This window comes from Giraffa tippelskirchi, chromosome 13 (assembly GCF_054371585.1).
Source record: "Giraffa tippelskirchi isolate mGirTip1 chromosome 13, T2T-mGirTip1v1.2.pri, whole genome shotgun sequence".
Classification (NCBI taxonomy): Eukaryota; Metazoa; Chordata; class Mammalia; order Artiodactyla; family Giraffidae; genus Giraffa; species Giraffa tippelskirchi.
The window spans coordinates 51,701,624-51,717,670 of record NC_137287.1 but is presented as its reverse complement, the minus strand read 5'-3'; the positions used below and the strand labels follow the sequence as shown (position 1 = coordinate 51,717,670).

Here is a 16,047-nt window from a genome sequence, read left to right as displayed (position 1 = left end):
TCACAATATACAGCAAGAAGCATAAATACCCCAGACTGTGGAGACAGAGCAGACAGGGCCCCTCACTGCCCACAGCAATCACCAGCGGCTTAAGCACAAGCCTCACCTCGGCCCCTCAGTCGGCTAAAAAAATCCATTGAGAAAAAGATGATGGCTTCTTTTACTACGATTTTCATCTCTGATTAGCAATTTTTTCTTGATTTCAATAGCAGTTTCTTAATTTCACTTATAAATAATATGAGACAGGTGATCTCAATTAGAAAATAGATTAGTGAAAGTCTTTTTTTTTTTTTTTTTTTGGGTTGCCTGGAATATTATAGATGTAAATGTAAACACTTTGCAGTGAACTGCTGGGAATAAATATAAGCCTGTCTAGAAAAGGATGAGAGCTTTACATGAGCAAACAATAAAGATAAAAATTGTATGGAATTGGAACAAACTGGTGTTCTTCTCCATTTGTTCCCCCCAAATATTGTCTCAAAGTGCTGCAACAACACTGATTCATTACCGCTATGAAAAACGTTAAGTGGCATGTATGGAAGAGAAAACGATTGTCTAGGGAAAACAAATAACTGGTAGAACCCTGAAATAAAGATGCAGTTTACAAAGGCAACAAAGGAGGTTTGCGGGCCCAGGACATGGTGAACACCTTTCATCTAAGAAAAGCACAACTCATTTGGCAGACAAAGCTGAATTGGAGTGAAGGGGACTGAAGCATCTTTAAGAAAGCCTAATGCCGACTGGGTGGGGGTTTGTAGGAGAGAAAAGATAATTCGCCAGTGTTGATATAAATAGTGAGCAGAGAACTTTATGGAGACAGGACAGAGACAGTGGTTCTTAAACAAAAGCACAGAAGAATTCTGATCCTGCCTTTTGGGCTGCTGCAGCAAAGGAAAGGATGTATGAAGAGGAACTACACGGACCCATGGTAATACACAAATCAACAATTTCTGGAAGCAAGAAGCAAGGCCTCCAGGTTTATAATATGAAAAGATGCAAAAGTAACCAGCGGAACTTTAAAGCAAAGGATGACGGGGTGAGAGGGACCACGTGACACAGAGTTTCTCAAACCTGCAGGGAAGGACCAGCCGAGGGAGGGAGAGATGGAAAGCAGATGGGAGGAGGTGAGAGGAGAATCAGGCCAGGAGGCTCAATACAGGCAAGTGGGACTCCAGAAAGGAAAATCCTCAAGAGGAAATGATCACAAAAATCTCCCAGAGATGAAGGACATGAGATAAAGTCCATGCAGACAGAGGCCCAGAGAAGGGAGGGGCTGCTCACCAGAGAAGAACCCTGAGCACTCCAAATGCTGGGGACAGAGGTGGGGAGAGAATCACAACACAGCCAAAGGGCTGGGCACCGAGATGGCTTTGCCCCACGTGACACGAGTACTGGAGTCAGAAGACCATGAAGCAATCCCCCTAAACTACAGGACAATATGGTTTCCAACTAATATATCCTGTCCAGTCAGGAGTGGGTGAAGAAAGACCTCATCAGACATGTCTCTAGAAATGCACCTCCTGTGCATCCCTTCTCAGAAAGCTCCTAGGGATGTGCTCCGTTGAAATGAGGGAATAAGTCAAGAAAGGGAACATGGAGCACAGGAAGGGGAAACCACCTGAGAGGGTGCAGAGGAGGGTGGAGTTCAGGGCGACGTGACCCAGGCTTCTGTGAGCGCATCCACAACTGTCCCTGATTTTAAAAATTATACACACGCAGAACAGGGAAACAGGTTCGCACATACACACTCTCACACACACATTCAGACACACACACACACTTACTTTCTCTCTCACACACAAACACACACATGAACGAACAGCAAAATGGTCAGAAAGAATATATGTCCAACCCATAAGAGCAGCATGAGATCCTCTGAGAGCAAAGACTGGGGTCACTTATTTAGGGGCGACCTTGTGGCTTCCCTGGTGGCTCAGCTGGTAAAGAATCCACCTGCAATGCAGGAGACCTGGGCTTGATCTCTGGGTCAGGAAGATCCCCTGGAGGAGGGCATGGCTACCCACTCCAGTGTTCTTGCCTGGAGAATCCCCATGGACAGAGGAGCCTGGTGGACTACAGTCCATGGGGTCGCAAAGAGTCAGATACGACTGAGCAACTGACACACTTTGGACATGGAGGCAAAGGGATGGGAAAGTGAGAGAGAAAAAAAAAAAAGGAGAAAAGCCACACAGGGGCTGTTGCTGAGCAGGTCACAGCCGTGCACATACGGCTGGGCTGACTTCTGCTAGGGATGCTGAGAAACACGAACACTGTACTTCCAAACATCCCTGGAAAGGAGGGGGAGCCGGCAGCCTCCCTGTGGGGGTCCCTCCAGGGCTTCGTCTCCCTCTCGGTTCCAGCCAGGCTGGGTCCACCTTGACTTTGGAGGAGGCGGGAGGGGAAGAGCTAAGAGGCCCTGGGGACACTGCCAGCACACGCTGGACCTGACGGGCAGGGCCAGCATCCCCTGGGGGCTATGGGATAGGGAGGAGCACGTGTGAGCTGTGGGATGGGCCTAGGGGAATATCTCAGGGGCTGTAAAGAGGGGGTACCCACGCCGGGAGCCGGGCATTGCGTGTCAGTCTCCGCTCTTGGCTCAGCTGCCGCCCCTGCCCTGAGTTCGCACTATGACTTCAGCGTGTGGTTTTCCGATGAGGACTTTCTGATTTCACAGCAAGCTGACTCATTACTTTCCTAAGGCTAAACAGTCCTTTTTAAAGGACTTAAAAATACAAATTTTATCGCAACCTTAGGCGATAAGAACTCAGGCAAATGGGGTTCACGCACTGAGCCTAAGTGAATGTATCATCAAGTGACTGCAAAACATTCAAATGATAGAGGCGCCCATGAGTCCCCATCCGCCAGGCTGGACTGAAGCATGTTGGTGGGAGAAGTCGAGATGGCTGTCAGCACGGAGCCCCGGGCCTGGGCTATACTGCAATCCTTCCACAGACTCCTGGGCTTCATGCTTTCACAAGAGTAGCCTCCTATTGTATTACATAACTCTATCTATAGAATTATATTTATACATAATATTGATTATCTCTAAAACTGACATCTTTCTACACACCTATTAGCTATACAGCTATAACCTCTCTACCTATATAACTACATTTATAACTATGCCTATAATCATATTCACATAATATAATCTACAGTTAAATCTGTATAATTATATCTTATTAGATGAAGGACAGAGAAGCCTGCCCATGCTGCAGTCCATGGGGTTGCGAAGAACAGGACACGACCTAGCGACTGAACAACAAGATCACGTTTTATCTTATTTGTAATTAGTAACATATCCACTGAATGTCTCCGCCTCCGATGAGGATTAACAAGATGGTGATGTGGCTACACCATCATTACAGGGGCCCTAAAGGACAACCTGGCTCCCAAGAAGGGACTAGAATTTTACTGGGACACCCCTTTATCTACCCCCAGGACAATGTGTGCACTGGGGAAGAGGAAAAAGCAGTATTTCTGGCAGAAACGAGCAAGTGGAACTGAACAGACATGAACACTGCTAGAAATGAATGATATAAACATGACACCATCACAGACATGACTCCAAATGGTGATTAGCTCCAAAACCATTTTAGTAATTCGGTGTCACCGGAAGGAGGCGGGTGTTCTTTCCATCCTCCAGCACAGCTATTCCCTCCGCTTTAGCTGCATTTCTGACACTCCCCCGGGGCTGGGAGCTAATTAAGTGCTTCAGTTTAGAAGACTGTCCCTCCTCATCCCTGCTGTGCTGCTGCGAGTGGGAGATGGAAGGGATGTCAGAGAGAAGAGACGAAAATGGCATTTCATTCTGCAGGGTAAACGGTGAGGTCAACAGGAGCCTGGAGCTCACACCCATCTCCAAACAAGGCAGGCCAGCTTCCCCTAGGCACGGGTGACAGGAGGGAGGCCAGGCCACTGGCTCCACGAGTCACTGGGGATGCCTGCTTCTGTGTCAGAGGCCATGAGACAGGACACAAAAGGAAACAAACGAGTCCCTAGCCGTATCTAGGAGCAGAGCAGGAACAATCATCCAGCCATGGTTTAATTCTGTAATATTCAAGCCTCGTTTCATTTTGCTTTTAAAAGTGACCCAGGAAATGAAAAATGTTCAGTACTAAACTCCACAATGGAGCACGCCCAGCTCTGAAGCCCACCATATTGCGCTGTGCTTTGATCCTTTCATCTGATGCTATTTCCATCAAGAGGAAAGAGCCAGAGAATCCCTGTTGTTTGCCAAGCCCCAAACACCTTGTGAGTGAGGGTGGGAGCCGGGAAGCTGACACATGGATTTATTGGACAGATGGATTAAGGATGTATTGGGGACTGAGGACTGATGTTAGAGTATCAAAAGCCTCAAAAATGGAAAAATTACCACTGCAGCTGTATCTGGGGTGAATAGAAATGGCCTCTGTCACGGTTAATCTTATGTGCCGACTTGCTGGGCCACTAGGTGCCCAGATATTTTGTTGCTGTTCAGTTGCTCAGTCGTGTCTGACTCTTCTGCGACCCCATGAACTGCAGCATGCCAGGCTTCCCTGTCCATGGCATTTCCAGGCAAGAATCCTGGAGTAGGTTGCCACATTACTCCAAATGCTATTTCCATGTGTGTGTGAGACTGTTGCTGGATGAGATGAACATCTGAGTCAACAGACTGGGTGGAGCACATTGTCCTCACTCACGTGGGTGGGTCTCATCCAACAGGTTGAACGAAAAGGTGGACCCTCCCCCGAGTAGGAAGAACGTATGCCTGACTGCGCTGAGCAGGGACAGGGGTCCTTCCCATCGCTGGGTTTGAACAGAAACATCAACCTGCAGGATGGAAACACACTCCACCAGCTCTGCTGGTCCTCTGGTCTCTGGACTGTTGCTCTCCCTGACCCATGACTGCCGACCGCACATATTGGGACCTCCAAACCCCAAGTTAGTGAAATGCTAAAAAAAAAAAAAAAAGCACTATTTCAGTGTCATCGACTGTGTAGAAATGTAAAAGATACAAACAGGTTTAAAATGGAATCTCACTGTCTGGTTCAGATGAATGCTGCGGGTCTGGGCACCCACGCTCATTTCATCACTGCCCTCCGCTCTCATTCGACAGAGTGGCGAGCCACACTGACTCTGCCTCTGGTATGTCTCTCTAATCCGCCCACTTTCCTCCACGCCAACAGCCATCACAACCTCCTTGAGGCCACAGTCGCATCTTGTCTGGAGACAGTAACAGCCCAGCCACTGCTCTTGCTGCCTCCGTCTCTCCTGCTCCCTCCATTCTCTCCAGGGCAGTCGAATGTCAGCCCTCCACTCATCTGCATACAGTGCTCCACTGGCCTCACTGTCCTGTGGCTCAGGTCCAAAGTCAGGAACACGGCTTTAGGATCTGGCTTTTCCTTCCCTGTCTACGTCCACACCAGTCTCATCTTTCTTCGGCAGACTCAGATTCCTGGATCTCATCTCAGTCTCGCCGAATCAGAATATACTAGAACACACTCTGAGAATTTGTATTTTTCAAAAAGCCACTTGAGATAAATTCAAAGATTGGTCACACGGGTTTGGGAGCAACTGCTTTGGAAGTCACGTCCTCTGATAACCTTGGAAGTGGTACATGACTATCTGAGTAGTTACTTGGTGAGTTGTCTCTGCTCTGACAGGACCATGAGCTCCTTGGAGACGGGAAGCACTCAACTGACATATGCAGGATGGGCCCACTCGTGCATAGGAAGTGGTCATGAGATGGGCAGTTACTGCCATGGTCAATGGGTTGCTTTAATACAGACAGCAGAGACCATCAAGAGGGAGACCCCAAGATATCACGTGCTTCCTCTGAGATGTGAGGGAACAACAGCACCACCTCTAGTGTTTTTGTCCCAGAAAATTAGACTTGAACTCAATCAAGCCACTCAGTCTAACAAATGGTTGAACTGTGGTGTTGAAGAAGACTCTTGAGAGTCCCTTGGACTGCAAGGAGATCCAACCAGTCCATCCTAAAGGAAATCAGTCCTGAGTATTCATTGGAAGGACTGATGCCGAAGCTGAAACTCCAATACTTTGGCCACCAGATGCAAAGAACTGACTCACTGGAAAAGACCCTGATGCTGAGAAAGATTGAAGGTGGGAGAAGGGGACAACAAAGGATGAGATGGTTGGATGGCATCACTGACTTGATGGACATGAGTCTGAGCAAGCTCCAGGAGTTGGTGATGGACAAGGACGCCTAGTGTGCTGCAGTCCATGGGGTCTCAAAGAATCAGACATGACTGAGTGACTGAACTGAACTGAGAGGCACATGGTGAATGGCACCACGGGATGCAACCAGCAAAAGCTCAAATGTGAGAATTCCTTGCATAAACGACATGGTTTCATCAACAAACAAATGTTGAGAAAACAAGAGGGAAGGGAAATCTGTAGATTATAAGACACTTTCAAAAGACATTCATCCTAAAATATTTATGGATAAAATATGATATCCCTGGTGCCTCAGTTGATAAAGAATCCCCCTGCAATTCAGGGGACCAGGGTTCAATCCCTGGGTTGAGAAGATCCCCTGGAGAAAGGAATGGCTGCCCACTCCAGTATTTGTGCCTGGAGAATTCCATGGACAGAGGAGCCTGGCGTGCTACAGGCCATGGGGTTGCAAAGAGTTGGACAAGATTGAGTGAACTAAGAAAGCAATATGATATCTGGCATTTGTTTTAAAATAATCCTGTGAATGTGTGTGTACAGTGACTGAGGAAGAAATGAAACAAAACAGGTCACATGCTGACAATGATGAAGCTGGGTGATATGAGGGTGCATTGGGTTTATAACATCATTCTTTCTAGTTTTTTAATATACACTGTCCTAAAAAATAAAGTTTGACAAAATGTCTAAGCCATCAATTTCTCTCTCATGATATCTCAAAGCTCCTTTAGTGTACTGAAAGCTGGAGATGGTTATATAACCTTTTGCAGAGCAGAAATTTGCTAATTTATAGGGCTGCATCCCTTGATTCTAAGAGTTCTTTGAACACCTGCTATCAACAAACCCAACACTCTTTAGGTAAAGGTGATTTCTCTTTTGAGCCAGAATGGGTTGCACAGGATTGCCAAAGAAGGCCCTCTGCCCCATGGAGAACCAGGGCCATGTCCTGGAAAAAGGGTGATCTTCTCTTCTACATGGAAATTCTAACTTTATCTTGATGCTAAAATTCATGTACTCAAGTCCTTCTGCTTCTTCACACTAACTTTACAGAAGATCATCTCAACTTTTCTGTCTGACAGGATGAAGGAGAATTTAGTTTTAGTACTGAAGAAAGTGGTAGAAAGTATAGAGGAAAAGGGCAGAGGAAGGGGCAGCCCAATTTCAGATTTCATAAGCGACCCTTGAAGAAAAAGTCTTCACATATCATACTGACAGTGTAATTAAATGTAGCAACAGGTCACTCAGACTATCCCAAGTGATACTACAAGGCAGGTGAACGTGAAGGCCCTCTGAACCAAGCATCTGTGAGGAAAAGCCTTTGTGGCGATACATGAAAATTACAGGGAAAGGTAATCTTCATGACTGCCAATTAATTACATCAGTATTCCACCTGACCTCTCATCTAGCTTATGCTTCTGTGTGATTACAAGAGATTTCCTTCTCTTTTCCCTCACTATTCAAATGTTCTAATTTTGAATTTTGAAACATTTCTGTATTAAAATGTCTTAATTTACAAAGATGGTCTGTGCTGGGTGGGCACCTCACTGATTTGCATATTCTTAAAATCATTGATTCATAAAGACAGACATGTATCTTCAGTTTGGAAAGAACAAGTGAATAAAAATGGTGCTTGGCAAAGACAGAAAAAATAGCAACTTCCAAATTTCAAAGTAATGAGTGAGTCACTCTTAATGAAATATACATTATTATACGCTTAGCAGTAGAGAAAATATGTATAAAAATATAATTTGTTTAGATGATGATCACCTTCCTTATAATAATTAAAACTCAAACTCTTGAGAAAAATGTGTACCAGCGCCAAATTCATTCACCCACTCACCTACCTACCTACCCACCCATCCATCCTTCCCTCCTTTGTTGAGCAAAGCAATTAAAGGACAACAGAAAAATAAGAGGATGGAGGGAGGACAGAAGTGAAAGAAAAATGAAGGCAGAAAAAAGGGAAAGGAAGGAGATTATCAATGCATGATGACTACATTTATAAAAACATTTATAAAATTCATAAATAAACTTTATTTTTAAGGCAGGTAAAGGTTAACAGAAAAGTGGAGAGGAAGCAAAATTTCTCATATCCAGCTCTATCCTCATATGTATATATAAATGTATATATAAGTAAATAAATAAATAAATACACACACACACACACACACACACACACACACACACACACAAAACCACTATTAAATTCTCACACCAGAAGGTTATATCTGTTATAATTAGTAACCTACACAGACACATCATTGTCACTTAAAGTCCATAGTTCACATTAGGGTTCACTCTTGCCTATTCTATGGGCTTTGACAATGTATTAAGTCATGTACCCACCATGACAGTATCAAACAGAGCAGTTTCACTGTCTTAAAAATTCTCTGTGTTCTGCCTATTAATTCTTACTCACCCTTGACCCTTTTACTGGGTCTGCAGCTTTGGCTTTTCCAGAATGTCATATGGTTGGAATCATATAGTAAGTAGTCTTTTCAGATTGGCTTCTGTCACTTAGTTCTACATATTTAAAATTCCTCCATGTCTTTTCAAGGCTTGATGGCTCATTTCTTCTTAAGGTTAGTCATATTTCACTGTCTGGATGTACCACAGCTTATTTATCCAGTTACTTCCAGAAGGACATCTTGATCGCTTCCAAGTTTTAGCAATTATGAATAAAGCTGCTATAAACATTCATGTGTGGGTTTTTGTGTGAACATATGTTTTCAACTCATTCGGGTAAATGCCAATGATATCAAATGCCAAATTGTATGGTAAGAGTGTGCTTAGTTTCATAAGAAACTTCCAAACTGTCTTCCAAAGTGGCCATATCATTATGCATTCCTGCCACCAATGAAGGAGAGTTCCTGCTGCTCCACCTTCTCACTGGCATCTGATATCCATGGAGTTTTGGATTTTGGCCATTCTAATAGGTGTACAGACATAGCTCACTGCAATTTCATTTCTGCATTTCCCAACTGATGAATGATGCTCATAGATGTCCCTCCTATATTTGCATGGGTACATCTTCTTTGGTGGCATGCCTGTTCAGATCTTCTACCTGTTCTTTAATTGGGTTTTTCATTTTCTTATTGTTTTAAAAGTTCATTGTATGTTTTGGATGAGTCCTTTATCAGATGTGTCTTTTGCAGATATTTTATCCCCAGTATGAGGTTGGCATTCTCATTCTCTTGGCATTGTCTTCTGTAGAGCAGAGATTTTCAATTTTAGCAAAGTCCAGCTTATCAACTGTTTCTTTCATGGATTGTGTCTTTGATGCTGTATCTGAAAAATCACTGCCATACGCAAAGTCTTCTGGGTTTCCTCCTCCATTATCTTCTAGGAGTTTTAGTTTTGCATTTTACAAACAGTCTGAATTACTGTAGCTTTTGAAGCTTGGGTAGTGTAAGTTCTCCAACTTTTTCTCCTTCAATATTATACCAGCTATTCTGGGTCCTTTGGTTCTCCATACAGACTTGAGAATCAATTTGTCCATGTCCACAAATAACTTACTGAGGGACTGCACTGAATCCACAGATCAAGTTGGAAGACCTGATGTCTTGACAATATTGAGTCTTCCTAGGAGGAGCCTGGTAGGCTGCAGTCTATAGGGTCGTGAAGAGTCGGACATGACTGAGCGACTTCACTTTCACTTTTTCTTTCATGCATTGGAGAAGGAAATGGCAACCCACTCCAGTGTTTTTGCCTGGAGACTCCCAGGGACAGGGGAGCCTGGTGGGCTGCCGTCTATGGGGTTTCACAGAGTTGGACGTGACTGAAGCGACTTAGCACCAGCAGCAGCATCCATAAACATGGACTGTATCTTCATTGGTTTAGTTCTTTGATTTCTTTCATCAGAGGTTTTATAGTTCTCTTCATATAGATCTTATACATATTCTACTAACTTTTTACCTAAGTATTTAATTTGGGGTCCTAATGTACATTCTATTGTGTTCTTAATTTCAATTCCAATGTTTCATTGCTGGTATACAGGAAAGCAATTGTTCTTGTATCCTGCGATCTTGTCATAATTGCTTATCAGTTTCAGGAGATTTCTTGTCAATTATTTTGGATTTTCTATAGAGACAATCATATTATTTGTGAGTAAGAGCTTTATTTCTCCCTTCTGAATCAGAGTAATCTTTTACATCCTTATCTTATTGCATTAATTACAACTTTGTTTAATTTTAAAAGTAAACTGTAAGTCATATGACAACTAGACTGTAGCAATTTTTAACAGAAGAATTTCTAGAGTCTGCTATGTACCTGGTACCTATCCAAGGATTTTACACGTATTCTCATTTAACCTTCGCAACCACTCTATCAAGTGGGTATTATTAGTGTTTCCATTTATGGATTAAATCCCATGGACTATGGCCCACCAGATTCTTCCACCCATGGGATTTCTCAGGCAAGAGTACTGGAGTGAGTCACCATTTTCTTCTCCAGATCTTCCCATATCAGGGATCAAACCTGAGTCTCCTGCTTGGCAGGTGGATTCTTTACTACTGAGCTGCCCGGGAAGTCTGACTGCTCTAGTACTTTCAAGAAAACGTCCGAGAAATTTCTCAGGTTTCTATCTCCAAAGGTGGTGGTTTTATTCTTGAAAACTTTATTATTTTAAAGGATTCCCCTTGTTTTCATTAATTAGAGTTACTCCGTGAAATGACAGACTATAAGATGATTAGCAGAAATGTTTCAAGTAGATGATAACATTTTCTGAAATCAGTGACCCAAAATGCACCTCTCATCAATCAACGAAAACAAAACAAAAACTCATCTACTGGAGATAATACAGGCAGATTTTCTGAGAATTCAGTGAAGGTGAGGCATGTGTAAAATATCATGGGAGACTGAGAATTCAATTAGACATCGATTCTGCTATCTTCAAGTAGCTGAAGAGTACAACAGGGGAAATTTGAGACATAAACGTACCTTTTGATACAGCGAGAGAGTAAGAAGGTGGAAGTGAAGTCTCACAGACATTCCAGAACAAAGTGTGCGGCAGACCCAGCTTCACCTCAGACTCAGAGTGTGTGAGGGTTCAGAGGAGGTGCCTGCCCTGAAGACACTCTAGTGTAGACTGAGGCTTTGCCACTCACTGGCTACACAACCTTCTTTATCCTCCCCAAGATTTAATTTTTTCACCTGTAAAATGGGGATAATAATAGAAGCCCTCAACAGCTGGCTGGAGGAGTAAATGGCATAACGTACCAAGCCTTTCACTCAGGCCTGGTACTTGGTAATAAACACACAGTGAATGGGAGACAGCTATAGTACTATGTGAAAGCCTGTGGAACTGCCAACATTCCACCATTTTTGACCTACAACAATGGCAGGTTCGACCCAATGGTAATGGTATCTGCCTTTAAGTAGAGTATTGATAACAAGCACCTTTCCTCTCCAGATAAACGCATCAGACAGAGATTGATGTGGTCATTTCCTGGTACCTCCACAACCTTCTCTGCTGGGCAGTAGTCTGCGTTACTAGAAGGGCTGGGGGAGCTGGGAAGCGTGTCACACAGGGAGAGTTGCTATCAGAACCCTCCGGCTGCCTGATGGCAGGGTCTGTCAACGACACACACATTTACACTAACCAGTTCCAGTGGGCCCACAGTGGCAGCAACAGGGAGATCCACCCACGTGAGAAACCTCCAGAGACTATGGCTCTTTTGGAGCAGAAGTGCTGGGTGGCATTTGAGCATGAGATGCAAAGTGGTAACAGGCCAGATTCTCCAGTTATAAACCAGAGTGGTCCCCATAACTCTGGATGGGTGGATCCCATACAAGTCTATCAATAAGAGTGAGTTCTGAAGGACAAATTTACACTTCTCCACATGGCATCACCATGTCTTGACTCACTCCTGCCTTTTTCTGGTGCTACACACCCTGACCCTCACGGCTACCACCACACACGCCACTAATATTCCTCTCTCCATGGTAAGAAAATTAATCTGTAGAACATCTCGAGACAAGCAGAAATTTCTGTTGCTACCCATCATCTTTACAATAATTATTTTAACATTTTTACAAGTAGGGTTTCCCTACTTGTAAAAATTGGTAAAGAATGTGCCTGCAATGCAGGAGACTCTGGTTCAATTCTTGGGTCTGAAAGATCCACTGGAGAAGGGATAGGCTACCCACTCTAGTATTCTTGGGCTTCCCTTATGGCTCAGCTGGTAAAGAATTCACCTGTGATCCAGGAGACCTGGGTTCAATACCTGGGTTGGGAAGAGCCCCTGGAGAAGGGAAAGGATACCCACTCCAGTGTTCTGGCCTGAAGAATTCCATGGACTGTATAGTCGATGGGGTCGTAAAGAGCCGGACATGACTGAGCGACTTAAAACAAAAAAAAAAAGTTATAAAGTAGGTGTCTATGTCTTTCATGTAAGAACATTTCATATTTTTTTGCTGATAAACTCAAACACGAGGTCCCAATCTTGGAGCTATTTTAACAGCAAGGAAGACGGAAATGCGATCGGATGCTTGCTTATGGAAGCATCCATAAGTATCCAATGGAGCTGCTCTGTGTAGCTCCACTGGCCTGAAGAGATTTGTAAAACTGTATTTCTGGATTTTAGACATTGGCAGATAATGCCTCTTGTGCAAACACTCCATATGTTATGTTGTGCCAGTACAAATGTGTGCTACTGGAATCCATCTTTCTGCATGTGCTTATGTATTTAATTATACTTCCAGGTAAAGTTTCATACACCAACATAAACATGAGCTTTTAGAGGGAAAGAGATGGCTCATTCACCTTGATATTCTATGTAACACCTATAACTATCCCCAGTATGTACTAGGAACTAAGTAAATGCATATTGAATTAAATCACATAGGAAATTCAAGGGAAAATAAATGTTAATTTTCACATGAAAATCCACTAAGTCAGTGACTCTTGGTGTTAAGACTGGAAAAACAAAAAATCACATAATAGTTGCATGAAATTAACCCAAGAATCTCACGTTAACTTTCCATTAAAGTGAAGCTGAATTACACTCTCTCCTTGACAAGAATATAATATTCTAAGACTTAACAGTCAACATGAGATGAAATATACTTAATTTAAAATATAAGCCCCTGTTTTCCTCCAAAGTGTAGAATCCACTCCATATGGACTAATGCCACAGGTAAACCACCATCACAGGCTTGCATCGGCAGAGATGTTAACCCTGAGCTCTGTTCAATGCAGAGATGTTAACACTGATGCTCAACAGCTGATGGCTCAGCAGGGCTACATAGTTAAGTGGAGATCCTGGAAGAACAAATATGGGTTCCATCTGAAGGTACCAAGAATGAAAGGGTGCCCTGAACTTCGCTCTGGCCCTGGAAGCTAGAGTGGAAAGACAAGAGACCCCGAGAGCTGGGCTCACAAACATACAGCACACAAACGCCTACTCTGTCGTGGCACGGCTGGCACCTTGTGCATTTAATCAGAGCTCTGAGTAAGCTGAGATGACAACAGCTATTTCCTACTAGTTTACAAACTCATTTTCATATACTGTCATTCTGCACGGGTTTTAATTAAAGACAAGTCTAGATAACTGAGGTGGGTAAGGCTTTGGTAAAGAAAACCATCACTAGCTCTACTGTGACCTTTAAATTGTTTGTATGATACCATTAAACCTTTACAAGAACTTGGCCAAGCAGGCTCACCATGATAATCTCTGCTTTGAATGTAAACTCTTCAGTTGGGTATCAGCATCAGGCCATCTCACAGGATGAGTTTTAGAGCTCTGCAGTGATCCATCCAAACCTCAGTTGTAATAGTTTCTGTATCTTTTCAAACACAGTTTAATTCTACAGTTTAACTCACAGGTCTGTAAGCATGGCCACACCCTGAGACTCATCTTTCCTTAGAGGAGTTCTACACTGAGGATTTAAACCCTGGAATGCCCCACCTCCTCATGGGCCACAATCTCCTGGCTGCCAATTTCTCCACGGTCCCCACTCCCCATTTTGGCTCTCACTGGAACCTCCAGCCTCTGGACATTTCCCTTGGTTCACTGGTGTTCACTGCACTCACTCCATAGGCATTCATTTCAAATTGTCTCCAGGAATGAGAACAATACTGAAGTTTTATGCAGAATGTCACAATTCAGAAAGGGCTAGCTCAGGCCTCTTATTTCATTTCATTTGCAAAAGATCTTATTTTTTTATTCCTCTTAGAGGAGTGGCAGAGGGGACTCTGCAAGGCCCCCAGGAAGCTTGTTCACTGGAGTGAGCTACTGTAATTTTATCTGCCGGCCTCAGTGGCTCAGAATGGCAAGACAGCAGCCCACGATCAAAGGCCACCTGTGATCACGCCCTAGCACAGACACCTTGTCTCAGTAGCATCAGATGCCAATGAAATCAGCAGCTCTATCCTACAAAGAAAAATGAGCTATATAAAGCAGTCAACAATGCATGCTGGCAGAGAGGCAGTCAGAAAAACAACAGTTGTGTTGAACCAAAGTTTTCCATGTAGCTGGCTCAGAAGATGAAGTTAAAGTAAGTCAAACAAAACCTAACGTGACTAAAATAGGTATGTGTCTTTTTGCTTCCAGCCATCTTGAAAAAGCAACAGCGATGCAATACTATAAATCTTCAGTTAATTAATTCAAGTTTTTGGCAGCATGCTTCGTACCCCCATCCTGCTTTGCTACCATCTGTCTACATGAATATTCAGTTCTCACCCACAACCTGCCTCCTAACCCTTGGAATAAATGTATTTCCTCAAAACCCAGGAAAACGCTCTGTTAGAGTGGAGAAGGGGTGAGGGGAAGGCCTTGTATTTTAAATAAACTGATCTCATTACTTTATAATCTGCTACTGCCATCTCCCACGTTAACGATTGGCAGCACCTTCACATCCGTGAACCGTTAAGTGTTTAAGAGGATGACTTCTCACTGGTCAATCAGATGGCAAATTTTCTGCACACACAGAAAGAAAAGCTTAATTCTGTTACCTCTAACTGACTTCGCCTCTCAGCAATCACACGTTCGTCCTTGTTTCCAAATAGTTTCTTTGGAGGGAATTCAAGGGTCGCAAGCTGAAATACAGATTTTATAACAGACGGATTAATATCACACTTATGATCTTTGAGTCATTATTAATCTATTATTTGGCATCTCTATCACCGGGGGTGGGGGTGGGAAGAGAAAGAGGTTAGACGTTTCAAGGTGGTAGGTCCTGCCTTGCTTGGTCACTGAACAACTGTATGACTTCAAGCAGACCAGGTGAGGCTCCACCAGGCTCACACAGGAGGCAGGAGGAGGAGCCTCAAAGGAAGGATGGACTTGAGTCTCAATGTTTAGTCTCAGATACGGAGTAGACTCTTTGCCACATGGTGGTTCATAAGTTTCCTTTTTTAAAATGCAAGTTTGTTCTTCTTTTAGTCCTCTTCTTAAACTAGAATTACGTTTGTGTTGAGGCGAAGTTTGAAAACTCAACAAGCACACTCCCTACATAGTTTGTAAGAGAGTTTTTAGACCATTGCTATGGTTCTTTCAACTTTCCACGTGGACTTTTCTCAGCTACTACTGCAAATGCAGACTGCCTTTGTGAAAACAGGACTTCTCTTTCAGTCTTTCACCTTGTTTCCTAAAGAATGAATGTTTAGAATTTGTTGTAGCCAGGTCTTAGAATTTCACAGGTATTATTCTTAAGCTTCTGTTCTTGGAAGGAGAAAAATCATAGCAAAAAGCTAAGTTTTCTAATAGACTCCAAGACAAGTAAGAACTCTCTAATCTGGTGCAAATCTGACCTGCTCATGTGGCTTTGGCTGAATGAGTGCTGAGCAGCAATAGTTGCTGGTGTTGATGAAATTCACTTTTTCCTTTCTTCCTTGCCCTGTCAGGTTCAGACACTTGAGAAGCCACTGAAGCA

General features: G+C 43.4%; 1 protein-coding gene and 1 long non-coding RNA gene across 9 annotated transcripts in view; both read right to left on the bottom strand.

Annotated features, from left to right (window-relative positions):
- Positions 1–16,047, bottom strand: part of KIF16B (kinesin family member 16B) — a 394,203-nt gene that overhangs the window by 104,256 nt on the left and 273,900 nt on the right. For all 8 annotated transcript variants that reach the window (XM_081556493.1, XM_081556494.1, XM_081556490.1 and 5 more), the window contains one exon: positions 15,128–15,211. In XM_081556493.1, the coding sequence (XP_081412619.1) occupies positions 15,128–15,211 (84 nt within the window). The remainder of the gene's footprint in view (positions 1–15,127; positions 15,212–16,047) is intronic.
- On the bottom strand, positions 9,255–12,516 carry LOC145532127 (uncharacterized). The gene is made up of 3 exons (XR_014073009.1): positions 12,399–12,516; positions 11,113–11,325; positions 9,255–10,254 (listed from the first exon to the last, which is right to left on the bottom strand). It is a non-coding gene; the product is annotated as an uncharacterized LOC145532127 (long non-coding RNA).